Below are 22,679 nucleotides of genomic sequence, written 5' to 3'. Positions count from 1 at the left end.
TCACTTCTGTATCTTTGTATTGTGATATACACATGAGTGGTACTGTGATGATACATGAGATGATACTATCACTCCTGTATCTTTGTATTGTGAATACACATGAGTGGTACTGTGATGATACACGAGATGATACTATCACTCCTGTATCTTTGTATTGTGATATACATCGGCACTATACTTTAGCTATTAATGTATCAGATGAGAGAAGCAGAAACATTGCTTCATAATTACTGTGTACCAGAAACATCATCAGTTAATGCAGTCAGTGAAGTACTGGATAATAATTTGTATAATTTCATCAAATGAAGCTCAACTGAATGTGAAACATTATATTGTAAGATCTGCTAGTATATTCATAACTTTCTTTTTCTACAGGTGTTTATGCAGGTGAAACAGAACAGAGAGGCCAGGCTTGGAGGTAAGTGAAAAGTGTGTTGCCCCTTGTTTTTTTTTTCCTCAAAGCCTTAGACTATGGATTGCCATCAGAGCTAATTATACATGAAATTAGCAATAATTCATAATGATTAATAACATATTTATATGTCTAGTACTCTCCAAGCAATGTTAGCATCCCTTCCAACACTATTTGTACTGTAACCCTTCATTCATGGCATACCTTTCCAAATAGCATCCCTTCCATCACTATTTATACTGTAACCCTTCATTCATGGCTTACCTTTCCTACTGTTTTTTCTGTGCCACATACTATTTATTTATTTTAGGTATTTACATTTGTTAACCGGGAAGGTCCACTGTGTCAACAGTACCCATTTTCAGTGGAGGCCCGGGGAGAAAACCGCCGCATAATTCAATACAATCATACAGTACAGTTCTATAATTCATAAAATACATTTTGATAAGCACATAGTTGGTAAATACAATTATTTGTACAGTATATACATTTTGATAACACATTTTCTTTTAAGACAGAAGGCAAAGTGGCTAAACATAAATCTTTTTTACTGATATTACATTGTTACATAGGTACAGAAGTAGATTATCCTTCAAGGATACAAGTGAAGTTTTACAAGTTTTAGAAGGTGATATAGGACGGAGGTAGGAAAGCTGGGAGTAGTATTAGGGGAGAGATAATTTCACGTTATAGACTGCGAGGAACCAGTACATGGACATAGCCACTGTGAGGAAAGATGTTGTTGCAAGCTTTTTTTAAAGATAGATACATTGCTGGTGGATCTCAGTGAAGGTGGCAGAGAGTTCCATAGTTCAGCAGTGGAAAAGGATTTGACCAGTGTAGAGGTTTGGATTTGCTACTTGCAAGAGCATTTGCTTGTCAGAGTGGATAAATCTATTAGGGTGGTAAAGAGTAAACAGAGTAGAGAGGGCAGGGCAGCTGGATGGGTTGGATATTAGTCTGTGGGCAGTTGTTAGTTGTATGTATGTAATAAGATGGGAAGTTCTAGCCAATTAAGTTTTTGTACAGCGGTGCAGTGGTGAGATGTGTCATCTATTAGTGGCGAACTTTGCAATGTTGTTATAGCATGAGTCTAGTTTGGATTTAAGACTGGCTTGTAGGTTGGTAAAGAGAGGAGCACCGTAAATAAGAGACGGGAGCAGGAAGGAGGACGCCAGGGCTAGTTTTGAGGGGTAACTGAGGAACGTTTTGTGATGGTATAGCATGCCCAGCTTTTGGTGTGATTTTTCTAATGTTTTTGTGAATATGGTTGTCAAAAATTAGGTGTTCATCTATAGTGACACCTAGGAGTTTAGTGTGTGTGACAACCTCAATGGTACTGTTATCTTGGGAGACAATAGTAAACGATTCTTTGTTTATGGTAAAGCTCTTCTTAGGGGGTGAATAGCATAAGCTTAGTTTTCTTAGGTTTTAAGGCAAAGTGGTTGTTAAACATCCATTTTTTTGGTGGAGGTGAGGGCTGATTGGGTTAGTTTCAGGAGTTCCTGTGGAAAATTGGCAGTGCAGATGATAGTAGAATCATCTGCATATTGGATGGCTCTCTTGAGTGAGAGTGGAGTGGAAGTCTGATGAAAATATTAAATAGCAGGGGTTATAAGATGGATCCTTGGGGAACACTGGTAGTGGTGTTTAGGAAAGGAGAGAACGAGTGCTGCCACTTAGTAGCTTGTTGCCTGTCTGTGAGGTAGTTAGAAAACCAGTGTAAGGTAGAGAGAGAGACCCCTAAGTTGGCAAGTTTTTTAAGAAGAGGGTGAGAGATAGTATCAAAGGCTTTGGAGAGGTCGAGAAGAAGAGAGGAGACAAGTTTCCCGGCATCATGAGCCTGATTGACTGAGTCACAGAAGGATATGAGAGCTGTAGTGGTCCTATGCTCGGGTCTAAAACCATGCTGGGCTGCTGACAGAAGGTTATTGTCAAGTAGATAGTTAAGGAATTGTCTGTGGATACATTTTTCAAGAATCTTAGAGATAGGGTAGAGTATGGCAATGGGTCAAAAGTTAGAGATGTCTGTGTTATTTCCTCCTTTGTGCAGTGGGAGGATAAATGCTTTTTTCCAAATGGTGGGAACATAAAACTCTTGGGTGGACCTATTAAGAAGTAAGCTGATAGAGTAGGCTATTGAATTTGCTGCTTTGTGAAGGAATTCTGGGGGCAGGTTGGCAGGGGCATTAGTGCATGTTTTTCATTTCAGAAGTAGTTTCCTTACACTGGCAGTGGAGATAGGTGATAGAGAGAAGTTATGTGAGTGGGGAGAGGAGGTAGTTGTAGTTGGAGGGTCTGATGGGTTAGGATGTATTTGAGGGAAGTTGGTGGTGAGGTTGGCTATAATGTTTATAAAATATGTGTTGAAGAGTGTGGCTATTTCAGTGGGATCTTTTTGTTTTCAATTTTTTTTTATTATTTTCTATATATAATAATATTTAGACATACAGTCATCAGTGTAAACAAATGTTATAACCTTTTATATACACTATGCACAATTGGCCTGAACAAGTAACAATGTAGAAAAAAAGGAAAATGTAATATTCAATCAATATAAATGTATAAGTTACACATTAAAAGTCAGTCTGGGTCCATTTTTAGTGCCTCAATAAGAGCAAGAAATTTTTTTCAAGGATTGTTAATCCAGGTTTTTGGGGAAATTCTCAGTTTTTTAACCTTGATTTCTAGTAAACGCTGTTTCTTCCATCAGTCTCAAGAATTCTTCCAAGGTGGGTTCTTGTGATGACTTCCATTTTCTTGTTATACATTTCCTTGCCACAGATAGTATGGATCAAAGTAGGTTTATGTCTTTTTTACTCATTTCTGTAGTGTCATTAACATTTAGAAAAAATAGGGATTTGGTTAAAACAAAAGAATCTGTGAAGGTAGCTTCCCAAAATTTTTAATATTAATACATTCATAAAAACATGTATCCAATCTGCTTTACATATTAGTGAGCATCTCCAGCAAGTGATATTTTTGAATGAGTTGAATTTGGTTAATTTATCAGGTGTGATAAATGCTCTGTGTATAAATTTCCAAGTATATATTTTCCACACTTCTAAACTGAGTGTTAAATTAATAGAGCACAGGAGGTTAGATTTACTTTCAGTTGATGGATTAGTTTGATATCCTCTTGTTATGAAATTCCAAAATTTTAAATTGGGGCTAGTTTTATGGTTTATCAAAATGATGTATATTTTTGAAATTAGGTTTGTCCAATTATAATTGTTGTATATAACTTCAAACATAAGACTTATAAGATTAGGACTAGTCTTATAGGAAGAATTAAGGTTTTTTCTATTTAGATCTTGAGCATGTGATAGTATGCTTTGAAGTACCAACCAATCTGCATTTGATATATCAAATATATTTTGGATTTGTTGAATATTTACTACATCTTGATTCTTTATGCCATGTTGCCAGCAAGCAAAGTTTTTCATATCCCAGTTAGAGTATTTTTATGAATTTTGTTTAAAAAGATTTTTTGTGGAACTAAAAGGTATTAATAAGTCCATCCATATTTTAATGTCTGTGTTGGTGCATGTGAATCTTCTAAATAAATTATAGATGTTATTTACGTAGTTTTAGGTTAATTGGTTTTGTAATATTATATTGAATGTTGACAAGCAGTATATGCCACAGCCTATTATTTTGTTCATTTAACATAAGATTTTTAATTATTTTGTTTTCATTTAGGAAAATAATAGTATGCAGTGTTTTTCAAATTGAAGAATAGTTAGGGTCCATCCAATTAATAATAGTTCTGAAAATGGACGCTTTTATGTATGTCTCTATATCTGGAAAGTTGATTCCACCCGTTTCCCATGATCTGATGTGTATAAGCTATCCTACTTTTTGGAAACCAGAGGAAATTCAATAGGATTTTATTCACTTCTTTTAAATGTTTTTTGTTTGGTATCAAAGGAATAACTTGTGTAATGTAATTTATTTTTGGAAGTAATATTTTTTATTATTTGCAGTCTGTCTTAAAATTTCAAATACATTTTATTCCATTTTGCTATTTGCATTTTTATGTTATTTGTTATATTGTTGTAGTTTATGACTAATGTTGATTCCAAATTTTCACTTAATGTTATTCCTAAATACTTCATTGTGGAAACTTGTTTACCTATTATGTGCTTTGTATTTGTTGGGAAATCCCTCTTTTTATTTAAGAACATGTAATTAGATTTGTTTTGTTAAAACAGAGTCCAGAAATAAGATAAAATATTTCTACTATCTCATCTAATTCTCGTAAAGATTTCTCTGAAACAGATAAGGTGAGTAGAACATCATCAGCAAATAACATAACTTTTGAATTAAGTTGACCATATACATCAATACATATTATTTTGGGATTGCTGCATATTGATGATGAAAATAATTCTATTGCCAGTGCAAATAGAATAGGTGACATTGGCTAGCTTTGTTTTGTGCCTTTAGTTATTTCAATGGCTTCTGAAGTGAATGGCCCAAGTTTTATATAAGCAATGTTGTCTTTATATATATTCTTTATTAGTGTAATGAAATTGAGGGGGAAATTCAAATAATTCTAAAGCCTTAAAAAGATAGTCTCATCTGAGGGTGTCAAAGGCTTTTTCTATGACTAATACTACTATAAGGGCTTCCTGGCTATCTCTGTTTAAGAAACCTATAAGCGTTAATATTCTCTGTATATTGTTATGAGTATGTCTGTTATATATGAATCCTGTTTGGTCCTCATTTGTAATATGCATCAATGATTTTTTAATTCTTCTAATATTAACATAAAGACTTTATAGTCTTTGTTAAGCAATGAAATTGGCCTATAAGAGTTACATAGTAAAGGATTTTTATTTTCTTTTATGATGGATGTAATTAGGGAGTACCTCCATGAGGGTAGTATTGTGTTTTGTGATTATATTTCATTTAAAGTTTTATGAAATAATGATATTACTAAAGATGGAAATATCTTATACAATTCATTAATTATTCCATCAATTCCCGGTGCCTTATTTCTTTTGCTTTCCTTGATTTTTTCAGTAATTTCTTTTAAAGATATTTGTTTTTGAATATCCAATTTTAATTTTTCTGGTATTACTTTTAATTTTGCTAGATTTAACTTTACGTTTGATAGATTCGGTTGATGTGAGTCATCATTGTAATGATCTGTGAAGTGGTATTTAAAGGCATCTAATATATCACTTATATCTGAAACTTTTTTGATTTTTGTTTTCCCTTCATGTATGATATTTGTGATATTGTTTTCAATAGATTGTCTTTTAATTCTAACTGCTAAATTGTGCATGTGTTTGAGCGATACAGCGTATGAGTTGAGTTTTCATTTTTCTACTGCTAGATTATTTTTATGAGTTAGAATTTCATTATATCCTTTGTTTAGTTCCTCTATTTTTTTTTTTAATTTTTTGTGAGGTTATAGATTCATTGATATTGGGTTCTGTGATTTGTTTTTGGATGTTGTGTAATTCTGATTCCCATTCCTTTGTTTTATTTTTATACCATGAAAGGATTTTTCCATTTAAGTAAGCTTTCAAGGTATCTCATAAGTTTGAATCTAGCCAAATTTAAATTGTTTTAATTTTGTGATATAAGCTGGAATTCCTGTCATAAAGATTAACTTCTTATAATCTGTATGTATTTTAAGGATTAGTAAGTTATGATCTGAAAAAGGGCATGGAGTTAAGGAGAAATTTGTTATTTTTGTGTTTAGTTCTTGAGATAAGAATATTTTATCTATTCTTGTTTGGGTACCAAATCTATCATCCTGATGAGAAAATAATAAAGAGCTACTCTCTTTGTATCTGTAAGTGTCAATTAGATTTAGACTTTCACACCATTTTTTAAGAGCTCTCCCTATAGAATTAATGCATAAGCTTGTTTTATTAGTGGTTTCTGAATTGTCCAAAAATTCAATTATAATCCCTTCCTAATATCAAATTTCCCTTATAGACTCTAGTAATTAAGTCTATATGTTTTCTAACTGTCCCAACCCTAATACCTGGAAACTAAAACTAAATTGTGTAACTTCTCTGTTGATATTGCTCACTGTGATCAGATTATCATTTTTAGATGAAATACATAAATTATAACTTAGTTCAGGCCGATAAAAAAAAGAAAAAAAATAGATATTTCAAGATTAAATGCGTAGTAGCAAATAAACAAACATTTTGATAAGCCTTTTGGTAAACATGAAGTGATATACACTTCCAATCTGATAGATGAAAAGAAATCCATCAGATTGACTTCCATATCTACCAACAAGTGAGAAGAAAAAATTGCCCCATTCGAGCACCAATATAAGATTTTATCTTTTTTTTTCAATTGGAGATTTGTTGAATTCAAATAAGAGAAACAAAATTAAATTATTTATATAACATATTATCTAAAGTTAAATGTATGGAAATTATATATCGTCTAAAATAGTTTTTAACATATACTATTACTTTTGTAATGTAACTTTAAATTTAGATTAGGCTTTCTTTCAGCATGTAACAGTCTTTTTATGAACAGATAAATATTCATAAGATCAAATTCTAACCATATCTTAATGAAAGTTGTGGTATGTACAAGTGTAACCACTCTATGAGATTATCTGAAAATAATTTATCTAGTATTTCTTGCATATTGTGTATGATGTATTGTCAATTCTAATACAAAATGATACCAGTCAAGCATAAACAAGTGAAGCAATTCATTTGTTACTATTAAAGATACCATAATGGACCAGTGAGAAGTTTTAAATAACACAAAATTGAATCAAGGCAGTGTGAGAACTACCAGCTGATATTCCTAACTCCCCCATGTACAGGATCTCATCATCCCATAAACACTTTAACCCTGTAATTTTCCAAAATGAACTTAATGCCTGTGACTTGACCCCTTTAAAAACTCTCCCACTCAAAGAGGCTGTTAAATATTTCAGCTCTAAATTCTTAACAATCCTAGATGAACACGCACCCAAACGGTCTATTAGAATGAAATATAAGACAGCCCCCTGGCTGTCAAAAGACACTAGACAAAAGATATTGCTGAGGAACAAATCTTGGGCTAAGTGGAGAGCTACCAGAACTGTCTCTGAGCAACAAACCTTTAGACAATTGAGAAATATTACAAAAAGAGTCATACTCACTGACAAAAAGAACTACTATTGGAAACTACAGCCAACCCACCATAATAATTCACAAAAAGTTCTGGTCAAGCATAAATAGATTCCTACACCCTGGGAACTCTAGCACACCATCTCCACCAGGAGTTGATAATAATACCCCCCAGCAAACTGCCAACACCTTCAATACCTTCTTTACAGACATCATACAATCTTTAGCCCATCAGCTATCCACAGACAATGCTAGTCTCCCTGCCTCTTTACCTGATACTCTACCAACCTTCCAACTACAACCCATCTCTACTAAGTACATCCAAAAAAAATCATGCAATAGCTTAAACCATGTACCCCCCTACAGACCAGTTACCATCAGAATACTTGCAAAAAGCAGTGAAATCAGTTGCCTATCCTATATCCATCCTTATAAATAGAACCATAAACGAAGGAATCATCCCAGACATCTGGAAAAATCTCCCCCATAATCCCTTTACATAAAGGTGGTAACTGTAATGATTATTCCATTTACAGACCCATAGCTCTCTTATCACCCTTAGCTAAAGTCATGGAAAAATGCATTCATCACCAGCTAATAGACCACTTAACCCAACACAACATCTTAACTAACTGCCAACATGACTTAAGACCATTTCATAGTACCACTACAGCTCTCCTTTCTTTCACCAGCTCCATCAACTGTAACCGTAATAACAATAGCCTCTCTTCGGCACTCTTTATTTACCTGTCAAAAGGTTTTGACATGGTAAACCACCCCCTACTCATAAAGATCCTTGAACCCCTCTCTCTAGACACCAAGGCTGTCCTCTGGTTCAAGTCCTACCTTAACAATAGGCAACAGGCAGTTCTCTGGGAAAATAAGCTATCTTCCCACCTGCCCGTCTTCCTAGGACATCTTCTTTTCTGTTTGTTCATCAATGACCTCCATGTAGCCATCCCTCAAGCCACCTGTATACAATATGCAGACGATTCTATGCTCATTTGTTCTGCCATCTCTATATCTGAACTACATTCTCTAACCCAGAAAGTATTAAGCACAGTAGAGGCTTGCTTCTTGAAACGCTGCCTCCTTTTGAATGCCAAAAAGACCAAGCTCTTACTCTTTACACATAACAGTAAGTCCCTCCTATATATTTCTCAATCAAATCCAACAACGGCACCCTTATATCCCCAGACTCTACCACCAAACTGCTAGGAATCACAATTGACAATAACCTCACCTTTGATAACCATATTAATAACTCCATTAAAACAGTAAATAGAAAAATGGGCTCCTTATATAGAATAAAACCCTTCTTAACTCCAACATCCAGAACTAGAATTTCCCACTCCCATTTAATCTCGATTCTTCTTTATGCTTCACCCACATATACTAACCTAAAAAAGTAACCTCATCAAACTAGTAACCCCTATAATAATATAGCCAGATTTGCCACTGAGAACCCATTTAGAACTCACCATTGTCAGAACCTACAGCAACTAGACTGGCTAAAACTAAAAAACATTCTGATACTCTCCCAGCTTACCATTTTTCATAAGCTATTTTACCAACCAAACAACACCCCAAAACTTTCCAACCTTATTTCCCCTTATAGGAATCTCAACTCCTTACGGTCCTCTAGCAAACTTCTTGCTAGCATAAGCAAGTCTAATAACTTGGCTGGTGACTCCTTGTTCACCAGCACTGCTGGAAAAAACTGGAACCTTCTGCCACCCGATTTAACTTTACAACCCTCCCTCCCACTCTTTAAACAAAGGCTCAAGAAACATCTTAAAACAGACTGGTTATGCCCCTATTGCAACCCTGACTAATCCTCTGCTTTCCTCTACTGCTGGTTCTATACTGCCTGCTCTCACTAATCAATAATACTATACCCCTCTGGGAGTAGGAACTATCACTAGTAAATTAAATAACTTTGACATGAATGTAAATTTCGCATGTTCTGTATATTACCACAGATATACTGTAAAGTGGCTTACCCCATCCTGTAAGATTATAGGTAATCAATGTAAATTTCCTCTCACTAATACTCAGTACTCAATATTGTAAGATCCTTTCTTTGTATAATTGTGCATGATATATTTGTGTGTTACTATATTTCTGTGTTACTAATGGAGCTTTTCTCCCTGGGCCTCTACTGAAAATGGAAATATATCCAGCTGGACTAGCCTGGTTAACAAATGTTGAGAGGGGTTGAGAGGGTGGCTTAATGGCTAAGGTGTTTGCCTTACAAGGTGCTGGGGTGCTGGGTTTGAGTACAAGTAATATCTCACTAGAAAATGGCTCATGCTTCAAAGTAGCAGTTAGCTTAAGTTGAACCTATGGAAAATAAATAAATACAATAAATTTTGTTTTTCTTATTTTCCACTGTCATTTTATTTTGAATTATGCATAACAAAACTTTAATCAATGTGAATTCATAGTTGTAAGTTAACTACATATCAATTGTTACTCAGGATTAGTTTATGACATCATAGTAAGCCTTACTATCATGTCAGTTTTTACTTTATTAATAAGTATTTGGTTATGAAAAGAGAGCTCATCTCTGTTTGAGCCTCAACTTCTATGTATCTGGTTGTCTCCCTTTTACCAAGTTAAACATAAACAGAGTACACAGTACCATGACGTTTATATTAATTTCTTAGCACATTCCTCTTCTCTTAGGGAACTATAGGTTACTGACTAGGTAATTCTGTAATAGTTTTTATGAAAGAGTCTTCTTCTAACAATCTGTACTTAAGCCAATGTTCATATTTATAAGTATACTTTTATATTCATGTCACCATAAAATGAACACCCCAAGTTTCTCAATATTTTTACCAATTTCAGTCTACCTAGCATAACTTTAACTATGCAGCTTAATTTAAAAAAAAAAGTCTACAGTATTACAATGTTTAAAGTTTTGTTCAGAATAAGGAATCAGCAAATTGTTTGTAGATTGTAAGAGAAATGCAATTCCCTTTTAGATCTTTAAACTTCTTATAATGAATACAATTATTAAACAGTATTCTAGACATATTCTAGACAACTCCTTGTATGCTGACTTTTAAACACTTTAAGCATGGATGATAAGATATTATACCATGCGAACATCGCAAACCCGAGAAACGTGCATGCTGATTGGCTAATCCAACCAGCGTGCACATAGTAAATCCTACAAGAAACAACACAAAAAGTCCGGTCGCTAAATATCATGCGGCGACAGCAAATAAACAGTAAAGTAAAGTAAATCTAATACCCAAAACACACAACAATTTAACGAAAAACACAGAAAACTAACCAATTTCCATACTACACTCCTCATTCTCTCACCTCGAACACTAAAAAAATAAAAAGTCATGCAGTCGCAAATACATCACACACACACTACATACCCACCACTTATAACACAATAAAACCAAGCATTCTCATAAAACCATTCACTTACCTATATTCCTACAATACCTATACACAGACAACTCAAAAATGTACATACTAAAACACACCACACATCCTCGCAAAGTCAAAACACACACCATACCGAACGTCCACATCAGCATACATCTAATAAAAGCACATACAACACCACCATCTAGTGACCAAATAGTAAAAGTACATATTTTAGAAAATTAATACAAATTAAAACTACACCACATTTCAACATCCCTATAACTACTAAAACGTAACTACACGTTATAAACTTCTACACTGCTTAAACTATATTATACCAAGCACCACCTAGCCCTTTCCTAACATTTCCTGAAAACTAAAAATAACATGTATTTAAATTAAAACAGAAATAAACAATAAACACAAACTGAAAGTGTGGACTATTTTATCTCACAAAAGTGGAAGAATACAAAAAAGCAAACAAAAACATAAATAACAACAATACAAACATAATACAAAACAAACTAACACCATGGTATAATAGCAATAACCCACTTCTGGGTGTGGGTAATGCTGGATTTACCAGTTGTCTTTGTTTGGTCCTCGGCTTAAGCCCTTGGGACCAAACCACGCCAACCGTGGGTAAATCCAGCATTACCCACACCCAGGCGTGGGTTATTGCTATAGTCTTATGCATATATTCATTTCTGCTGAATGTAGTTTTTGAATTACTACTTACTCTATTGTTCTAATCATGGGGATGACCAGATATCAAATCAAACTGCATAGACATTAAACAATAGGGTCTATCATGGTACAGATCAACATCAGTGTTTTGTCTATTAGTGTACAGACATTCACTCAATTTTCTTATGTGTGTGTGTTTTTATATACTTTAATGCCCTCATAGATCAAACAATATCTGCTTTATAAAGATACTGGAGGCATAGCATTAAGTTTTATAGTCACCCCCCTTTTTTTAATAGATAAGGCCTAAAATTCCTTTTAATAAAAAAGATAATTTAATTAGCCTCCATTTCTTTATAACACATATTCAGTGGCTTATGTATTACTAAGATCTTTTCTTTCCTATCAGTTCAGATTTTATCATTAAATCTCTAGAAAGCTGCATACACATATGGTCAAGTCACGCTTGTTGCGAGGACGCTAATGAACATAATTTGACTGTACAGATATTCTGCCTTGTCCTAATAACCTTTGCTTAGTCTAAATCTATGAAACAGAAATGTCCTTTGTTAGTTTATGTTATATTACTTTTGTAAAAAGTATAATTACTTTTAAAAAGGAGGCGTTTATGTATGCACAAGGATATTTCAGTCAGAATATAGTCAAAGTGCAGCTATGCAAATCTATTCAGTTTGGCACAAGACTGTCAAGACTGTTTTTTTTTTATTTTAAAGCATGGAAGCCATTGATTCTAACCATTATAAATTATTTTATGTGATATAAAAAAAAAAAACAAAGCCACTTATACATAAATTATTTCTACTTTCTGTCACACAAACAAATGTGTTAGTCAATATATACTGGCTAATAAAAAAGATTTTATGAAGATGCAGTCATTCATGCATACCATTTACTTATCACTAAATAAACTGCATTGTGACAGTTAAGCTTTCTATTTTCCATTTGGTATAGTGGTAATGTTATATCAAACTTCTAGTTTTCAATTTGATTCCAGAAACATCTTTCATTAACAGATGTAGAGTCTGAGCTTGTGTTAAATAAACTTATATATAGATCAGTCAAAAGCAAGAATACCACAGTATATTGTAGACAATGAAATAAGTTAAAATACATACTTTTTGTTGTAAGAACCAGATATCTATATCTTTGTTGAATCTTTGACAGATTTGAAAGTTTGTGCGGTTTTAAGTTCAGCTCTTTGTTTCTTTTTCCTTACATCAGTCCAAGTGTTTTTCTCTGGTCTTTTCAAATTGGTTGTTGTAGACCAGTCCATTTCTTCAGGAATTGTGATGATGTTATTATTTTTGATAAATGAAGATGCTTCCTTGAAGTTATTGAAGGTTTTCATGTCATTTAAGTAGAAAATTCTGATTTTAGCAGGATAGACCAGTTGTGCTTTTATTTTATTTTGTTTGAGGAGTTTCACCAATGGCCATGTTTTTTCCTTAGTTCTAGCACTCTTGCATAGTAGTCATTGACAAATCTAATTTGACTTTGTTTGTATGTTAAGGGACTTTTCCTCCAGGCGGATTTTAGTATAAGTTCTTTATCCAGATAAGAGAGGAATGTTACCACACTTGATCTTGGAGGTGCTTTAGGTGAAGAGGGGTTGTGGGTTTCCTATTGGCTCTGTGAGGGCTCTCTGTTCCACTTGATAGTCCTTCCTTTAAGTCCAGTATTTCAGGTAGCCAAGAGTTTAGAAAGGTTATGATGTCCTCTCCTTCAGTTTTGTTCTGGAAGACCAAATAATCTTCTGTTTGTTCTCCTTCCCTATTCTCCAGATCACCCATTTTGTTAATTAGCCAGTTATTTTGATGTAGTAAGAATTCTGTCTGAATTTCCTCTTCCTTGAGTCTCCCATGTATGTCATTCAGTGAAGTTTCCATGTCGAGGATTTTATTTTGTTGTTGTTACTGTAATATTTCCTTAAGGACATGAGTTTGTTTTTTGACAATTTTCCTTGAGATTTTCCAACTTGTCTGTAAAGCTATCCATTTTCAAGGACAGGTCATGTAGTGTGGAAGACTTCAGTTAGATCTCCTTCTTCAGAGTAGTTTCCGAGTGAGAGTTCTTTCAGCTGGTTATTTCCATACAGTTGTAATGATCTCCAATTTACTTTGACAGGAAAAACTCAACAGAATTTCTTGAAATTAGATAAGGTTGCAGTTTAGACGTTCCTTGAAAACGTTTTGCTGTTTCTATTCGATTAAGTTACTTTTTTTCCTGTTTTCTAGTATAGTTTTATGGAGCTCTAAAAAGATGCTGCTATCAGTTGGCCATCTAGGCTCCACCCCCCCTCAATGGGGTCTTTTCAGGATTTGGACAGGGGTTGTTTGACCCTGGGTGAAGGAGAAATCACCAGCAACAGCCCCTAAGGCAAGACAATGTACCTAACACTTTAGTCATAGGGGACTCTATAGTCCGGCACATTTCTCTCTACTTTCACTGGCTTATGTGAGTAATCACAAAATCATTTTTGAAATCCCACCCCTTCAATTATTTAAATTTATTGGCCATCCTACAGTATTTCATAGTACCAAAATACAAAAGTGATCACCCCTTTCAATCCATCTTGCTGTAACTTTACACTAAACCTTAACTTTTTAAACAGGTAAAACTCAAGTTACCTACTTTCACATCTAACTTCTCTAGTGCACACTGCAGAGTGCATTCTTTTCAATCTTACCTTTAAGCATCCCTGTGACTAGCACTTTCTCTAATACCTGCTGGAAAGCACTAGGAAGCCTTAAACTCATACAAACACTGAACTCTCCTTGTTAACAAGGATAAATTAATAGTAGGCACTAAACAGCCTATAATTGCAAAGTACCTTGCTAAGGAAACAGCTCCTATACTTTACAAAGAAAAAAAAAGCCCCAAACCAGGCATGTCCAAGGGTCAGCTTCTGGTGATTTCTCCTGTCCACCTGGTGAATCAATGCAGCAATTGCCTCATGTACACAGACAACCCTCTACTCCTACCACCCAACACTACAACCTGTGAGAGATGCACTTACATAGCCAAAATGGAAGCAAAGCTCTCTCCACCCAAGATTGTGCTAAACAGTCAAGAGGAGAAGGTTAACACCCACACTACACCTCAAGCAACACATAGCCCTTCTAAATCCTCACCACCAACACCCACATATAGCAACACTAAATCCACATATGCAGAGGCCCTTAACTGTAACCTGCCCAAGCAACAAGGACCTCTGAAGCTGAAACGCAAACAAACACCAATCACAACCAATGTGTCACATAAAAGAAAAAAAGAATGGTACCAACAGCAGACCAGACTATTGTTAAAACTAAAATGCTTTACTTGTTAGCGCTTTCATGCAGAAAAATCTCCGCACTTCTTCAGACAAGTTTACAAGCATTAAACATCAAACATTTATACATCGCTTAATGATCAAACAATTAATCAAAATTGCCAATTAGCAATTAACAGATAATTGTATACCAAAATTTAAAAAAAACAAATTACAACTATTTTAAATGTAAATATTATATTAAAATGTGTGAATACTACAAATCCATTCAACGATAAAATATTCTGTATGTATTATCGTGTTTTTCTTATTATATTAAAACAGTAATAATAATCATTCAACTTATAAAAACCTTTGGAACAACCTAGTTTGTTTGGCACCTATCTAATAAGGGCTTTCAATTTTAAAAGACATTTTAAAAGAACAATGTGTCACATAGTTCACAACACCAGTGTGCCACCCAGCAACAGCCCCAAAGGCAAGACAATGTACCTAACACTTTAGTCAGAGGTGACTCTATAGTCCGGCACACTGATGTCCCTCTCACCAGGTTAAATAAGGAGAAAATTACAATCAGCTGCCTGTTGGGTGCCAGGATCCGCCATATAACTCATGCACTCAAGTCACTCCACAACAAGTACAAATATGACTCTGTCATTGTCCATGTTGGAGTAAATGACTTGAGACGTACCTCCCTGGACTACTTGAAAAGAGACCTGGAAGAGCTCTTGGATCATGTAACCCAGGCAGGTATGACCCTAGCCCTGAGTAGCATCCTGCCTTTGCCCAGAATGATACCACAATATAAGGATAAAATGATTGACTTCAACAATTGGCTATGCTTATGGTGTCATTCAAAGGGGATCCAGTATCTGTCTGCCTGGGATGACATGATTGACAGACCACGATGCTTTGCCAGAGATGGTCTGCACCTGTCACCCCTGGGATTCAGGTTACTGGCTAAAGCTCTTGCCACCCCTGTAGTGCCTTTTTTAGGCAAACTTCAAAGGACAAAACCACCACCATAACAGGTACAAGCATGCAAAATCTGAAGGTAATGCTACTCAATGCTAGAAGTCTAAACCTCAAAATGCACTCTCTCGAGGCACTCCTAAGGAGAACATCGATATCTGTGCAGTAACTGAGACCTGGTTCAAGGCTCCAGAGAGCACCCCTGCAATACCAGGCTACAACTCTTACCACACTTTCCAGCCACCAAACCAGGACCGAAACACTAAAGGTGGAGGAGTGTCAATATTCACCAAGGATATTCACACCACCAGGCTAGTTGGCCAACACAATGTGTCTGAAATTCTCCAAGTGCAACTAACACTAGGTAAGACTGCAATCCAAATTGTAGCTTGCCACAGATCCCCCACCATACCCCAAGATTCTCACTACACCTTTCTAAACATACTGGAAAATATTAAGATAGAACCAAACACCCTAATACTGGGTGATTTTAACTACCCTGCCATTAACTGGGAAAACTACTCATGTCCCAACACCTTTGCGCAACGGTTCTTGGAATTCATAAATTCCAAAGCCCTGGATCAACTAATCCATAGGCCCACCAGGGGCTCCAATATCCTAGACCTGGTCATTACCAACATGGGAAATCAATGCTCCATACCTATGGTCATCCCCTCGTTAGTCAGGTCATAAGCTAATCACCCTTAACATCCACATCCCACCCCCACCCCCAGTAAAGAAACCACCATAAAAACTTCTCCAAAGCCAACTTCATGCTACTCAAGTCAGAAGTGACAAACTTCATGACACCCATGCAGACGGAACTGAAAGTTCAACTGCTGAATCCTACACTAAGGCACTGTACGAGCACATCCACTCATGCATGAATCGTGCCATCCCAAATAGAACCAAAATGCTCTCATCCAAAAAGGAAGCCAATCTGGTGGTCCCCTGCCATAAACAAACTTTACAACAAAAGGAAGAAACTTTTGCAGAAAAAGGAAAATCCCAGGATGCAAAACTCCCTTACTAGCCTCAGTAAGAAACTGAGATGCCTCATAAAATCCTCCAAAGCTAGTTACGAAAATAAAATTGCCAAAGATTCCAAAGACAACCACAAAGCATTCTATAACTATGTCAAGAATCTAAATGGCAATACTCAGATCTGCTCTGAGCTAAAACAGAATGGCATTAAATATACTGATCTGAAGGATATTGCCAGTATCCTGGCAGATCGATTCAGTGCCAACTTCACCCCCCTCTCACCCCCTAAATGGCCCGTCTCAATACCGGAAGATTGCCAAATTCCAGTAATAACGGCCACACAGGTACAAAACACACTCTCTAAAACCAAGAATACAGCATCCATGGGACCAGATGACATCCTGGGCTGTGTACTACATGAACTACAATATGAACTGGCACCTCACCTAAGTGTCATGTTTAATCATAACCTCACCTCAGGTTTCGTGCCCATTGAGTGGCGCAGAGCTACAGTTATCCCAATCCACAAGGGGGGATCCACCTTGGATCCCAGAAACTACCGTCCCATCAGTCTCACAAGCCTTATCTGCAAGGCCATGGAGCATATTATCATGGAACTTATAAACAAAGACATTGGCAACCTTCAAACACTGGACCCCACCCAGTTTGGGTTTGTGAAGGGACGATCTTGTCTCCTGAACCTGATTGACTTCTTTGAATCAGACTCCAGAGCTATGGACAAGGGTAAGGTGGTCCACACAGCCTATCTAGATCTTGCCAAGGCCTTTGACACCATCCCCCACTCTGGAATCATAGATAAACTTACTAAGTTGGGCATTAATCCCTATGTCACCCAATGGGTTGCTAAATGGCTTACTGATAGAACCCACACTGTAAAAGTAGCCGACTCCAAATCCAGCTCCAGACAAGTGACAAGTGGAGTACCTCAGGGTTCAGTCCTGGGGCCACTCTTGTTTGGCATCTACTTCTCTGAAGTACATGTCAACACTAAGGGACTCTGGCTAACAAAGTTTGCAGATGACTGCAAACTGGGAGCCATTATTGAATCCCCAAATGATGTGGATACTCTACAAAAGGGCCTTACAGAAACAGATGCTTGGTGCCAGAGCCATGGGCTCAAGCTCAATGCCAAGAAATGTATTGTTATCCCCTTTGGGAAAAAACATGTATCCACGAATTACCATATTGGTGGCAGTACACTAAACACAGAAAGTGTGATAAGAGACTTAGGGACACAGGTGGACAGTGGTCTCACCTTCGATAACCATATCGCCACAACAGTCAGGAAATCCTTCTATGTGGCACACCTCATCACGAAGGGCTTTTCATCCAGAAAAAGGAGGTCATTGTCCCACTGTACTCATCCCTCATTAGACCCATTATAGAATACAACGCCCCATTTGGTATGTACTTCTCAAGACATCTGCAACAACTGGAAAGGCCTCAGAAATACCTCACTAAAAGAATCACAGGCCTAAAGCAGATGCCCACGCTGACCGCCTTAAAAACTCCAGCTATACTCTGTCGCATATCGTCTACTCAGAGGCGATCTCTGCTTAACATACAAGGCCATGTCAAACCCAGAGCTGTTGGACATGCTACACTTAAAGAAATCCCAATCCCTCAGAGCTACACGCTCCAGGGATCTAAACCTTGTCATCACAATAAACAAAACATGCTGGAGGGATGGGTTCCTGACCCAGAGACTCCCCAGACTCTGGAATAGATTGCCCATACATGTCAAGCAGAGTGCCTCTTTGGACCTCTTCAAGAGGAACCTTGATGACTGGATGGGAGAAAGGAAATTCACCCCAGGGATCACGTCAGTCGCCCTGCTAGACAGGGGTCCAGGGAAGTAAATAATGTGGGAAGAAATAGCCAGGGAATTGTTATGGCTAGGCTTGTATAGGCCCTAGGGCTGATAGCCTAGTACCAACCTATGAACCTATTAACCTATGAACCTATGAACCTATGAACCTATGAAGTGTTGATTGAGCTCTACAAGTGTTTTGGGTTTGTCTTGTGTTGGTTTTGTAAAGTATAATACTACGTTTTTTATCATTAATAACTAGGTGCTTAACTTGGTTGTGAGGATATCTAAGTCATAAGCTCAGAGAGTTTTTCTTTGCTTTGGCCAGAGCTTCTAGGTTTTATCTCTGGTGGCCATGTTTTGCTTAGTTGCTCTAGTGAGGTATGGGGCGTGATTAGCTTTTACACATTTTAGCCAGGGAGGTGCAAGGCTATTTAGGATGTTCAGGAATGTAGAATTGAGAAAGTCCACTGCGTCATCTAGAGGGAGTATTTTTAAGGGATCCCAATAAATGCTATTTAAAGCATTATTGAGGGTTGTAGGAGAAAATTGTGATGTCATTGGTGTTTCTGTAGTGATGCATATTTAATGTTGCGGTGGTTTTACGTATTATAAAGGCAGATAAGTGGTCACTGATAGTGTTTGGGAGAGTTCCTGCAGTGATGATTTTATTGGGGTCTGAGACCATAATCCAATCTAAGGTTGTCCCACAGCTATTGCTGTTGTTTTTGCTGGGTCTGGTAATATCAGTGATTACCTGGCTGTAGTTATATAGGTTGATGCTTGTGGAGAGGTGTGCTGTGAGAGAGCTAACCAATTAATATTAACATCACCAAGAATTATTGTTTCTGTAGTTGTGTTGCTGGATGTCCAACATCACCAAGAATTATTGTTGCTGTAGTTATGTTGTTGGATGTCCAACATCACCAAGAATTATTGTTTCTGTAGTTATGATGTTGGATGTCCAACATCACCAAGAATTATTGTTTCTGTAGTTATGTTGTTGGATGTCCAACATCACCAAGAATTATTGTTTCTGTAGTTATGTTGTTGGATGTCCAACATCACCAATAATTATTGTTTCTGTAGTTATGTTGTTGGATGTCCAACATCACCAAGAATTATTGTTTCTGTAGTTATGTTGTTGGATGTCCAACATCACCAAGAATTATTGTTTCTGTAGTTATGTTGTTGGATGTCCAACATCACCAAGAATTATTGTTTCTGTAGTTATGTTGTTGGATGTCCAACATCACCAAGATTTCCGTAGTTATGTTGTTGGATGTCCAACATCACCAATAATTATTGTTTCTGTAGTTATGTTGTTGGATGTCCAAGCTAGGATTTCCTCTAGTAAGTGAATATACAGAACAATGATGCAGAGGGTTTTGCTTTCATTAATTTTTAGGAAGGCTATTAGAATTTCTGCTGAGGAGAAATTAGGCATGGGTGAGTTGAATGACACTATACTGAAGGTGTTGGGGTAGAACAGTGTTCCCTCACCACTTTTTTATGGGGCCTATCAGTGTGCAGGCATGCAATGCCAGGAGGTTGGAATTCTGAGCTTTTGATGTATGGTTGTAACCATGTTTCTGTAACAGCAATAATATTGAGTTGTTATGTGTTATCAAAGCATGGACGTCTGGGATTTTGTTTTGAATACTTTGCAGATTAATTGTGGTTAGGTTTAGAGATTTGTAGGGGCTATATAAGTTGGGAGATGAGGAAAGGGGTCCAGGATTGGGATGGATGTCCCTGATTAAGGTTAGTTTGGAGCATTTACCTGGAATGGTAGTGGGTTCTTGTTACTTTTTTATATTGTGGCGGAGGTAGGTGGTTTGGTTTATGTTGAATTAACATACATTTCAGCCTTACTCCAAGCATGCACAGCACATTCTAATATCACATTTTAGCACTATTTTGAGTAGTCCTGCCTCCCTCTTAATTTACCATCCCTTTCCAGCACTATTTTCAGCAGGGCCCTTCCATCTGAGCACCCTTTCCCAACTCTATGCTAATGGGCCACTTTCTTTAATTGCTGGAATAATCATCACAGGATTCACTGATTCACACAGCTGTTATGGCCGACTTGTGGGCATGATGACCTTCACACATGAGCTGTAAAATGTTATTATCTGTCCTACATTCATTTTAATTAGCAGCTGACCTGTTTTCATTCGTCTACATGATTTTACTGTATTTTACTTTTCTTGGCATCTCTGTTTATTAGCATATTATTGCTTTTATATTGTTTTTACTCTGTATTTGCTACTTTGATACAACATCTTAATAAAGTGAAACAAGTTCCCTTTGCTCAGTATGTATTTCCAACTCAACAGTATATCCATCCCCTTTCTTATTATCACTTTCCAGCAGTATTCCCAAGTGGGTGTCTCCTGTCCAAGCATCCTTTTCCCGCTATTATGGTCAGTATGTCCATCTCATTTTAGCTCTGTTCCTAGTATAGCAGGTTCCGTGCCGATCTCTTCCGAAGGTCCACTCTCCTCTCATTATTCCCTAAATAATTCTGTCCTCAACGTTTCCTTCCAGTGCCATTTTCAGTGTGACCATGCCATCTTAGTATCCTCTCTGAACGCTGTTATAAATGAGTACCCCAATCTCAACCTCAGCATTCCTTCTGGGATAACTTTCCTGTGTGCACCTTCCATCTCAACATTCTTTCCCAAGAATATACTGAATGAATGTCTCCAGTCTTACCGTTCCTTGCCAACACTCTTTCTGGTGTAATACCCCCTCTTATTACCCTGTCACTACACTGTTCCCACAGTAGCCTTTCCACCTTAGCATTTCTTCAGCCTCATCTCACTCACTCACTGTCTCAACTTTTTTCTTTCCTTGCATTTTTCAGTTTTGCCCCTCTCTGTTTCATCATCGCATTCCAGAATTTTAATGCTTTGTCCTACTCTGTTTCAGTATCCCTACCAAGCATTAGACAGGTATACATTCCTGGCCTAAAGCCCCTTTGCCTCACTTTCATAAATGCGTTCCTCTCTTGCCATTTAGAGAGTCTACAGTCCTCTTTCCCTAATATGCTCTCAGGATTTCCTTTTATGCTGCCTTGCTATATGCTATTAGAATTCTCTTTCCTGTTGTTTCCCAGATTTGCCCTCAGAATTTCCTTTCCTGTCATTTCCTTGATGTGCTGCAGGATTCCCATCCCTGTTGTTTTCCTGTTGTGAATGTAAGATTCCCTTTCATGATGATTTCTTGTTGTGCTTTAGGATTCCCTTTTCTGCTGTGATTTCAGGATTCCCATTCCTGTTGTTTTTCTGCTGTACTTTCAGGATTCCCTATCGTCCGTTTTTTTTGGTGTGCCCCCAGAATTTCATTTCCTGTCATTTGCTTCAGTTTGGCCAGCACTTTATTTGTCACAGGTTATATTTCCCCAATCCGGTTCATTTGGAACCTAAACAGGTGGATCATCTAGGTCCCCAATTTAGGTTATTGGGTGCTAGCTAAACATAAGGGTTGGTCGAATGTTTTAATCATCTGTTATTTGACTTTTCTGTTGTTTCTGTGAAGTGGCTGTAGGATTCCTAATCTTCTTTATTTCTCATTGTGCCTTCAAGATTCCCTTTCTTGATGTTTCCTGTTGTGCATTCTAGATTCTTACTCCCTAGCTAATCTAGCGATATTATTTGTTCAGTGAGCCAAAGCATATGCCGATGCCACACCTAACAGGCATTATCTTACCTTACTGCATTGCCTGGGGTGAGTCAGAGATCCCCTTTAGTACTGGATGACTACACACACAGTTTCCTTCTTTGGTCTTTTTTTGGGGCATGTAGATGGCGGTCAGTAATGACTCCTGTTGATGCTAGACGTGCACAAAATATTGCCTTACTGATCTCTCTGTTGTTTAAGAGCCAATATAGTCAGTAGTGAGGCCTCTTCTTTCTGTTTATCCAACTTTTCCTCTGAAGAAGTGTTATTCATTTATTTAACATTTGTTTACCGTGAAAGTCCAACTCGGGCAGAGCCTAT

The 22,679-nt window shown here is 36.8% G+C and overlaps 1 protein-coding gene across 3 annotated transcripts in view; it reads left to right on the top strand.

Moving 5' to 3' along the window:
* LOC122812312 (E3 ubiquitin-protein ligase Rnf220-like) overlaps window positions 1-22,679 on the top strand; it is a 673,416-nt gene that overhangs the window by 368,236 nt on the left and 282,501 nt on the right. For all 3 annotated transcript variants that reach the window (XM_044084714.1, XM_044084713.1, XR_006366388.1), the window contains exon 6: window positions 376-418. In XM_044084714.1, the coding sequence (XP_043940649.1) occupies window positions 376-418 (43 nt within the window). The remainder of the gene's footprint in view (window positions 1-375; window positions 419-22,679) is intronic.

Source organism: Protopterus annectens, chromosome 9.part0 (genome assembly GCF_019279795.1).
Source record: "Protopterus annectens isolate FY-2018-M chromosome 9.part0, PAN1.0, whole genome shotgun sequence".
NCBI classification, from domain to species: Eukaryota; Metazoa; Chordata; order Ceratodontiformes; family Protopteridae; genus Protopterus; species Protopterus annectens.
Note: the sequence above shows the minus strand (reverse complement) of the source record. Positions and strands in the feature narration are given on the sequence as shown.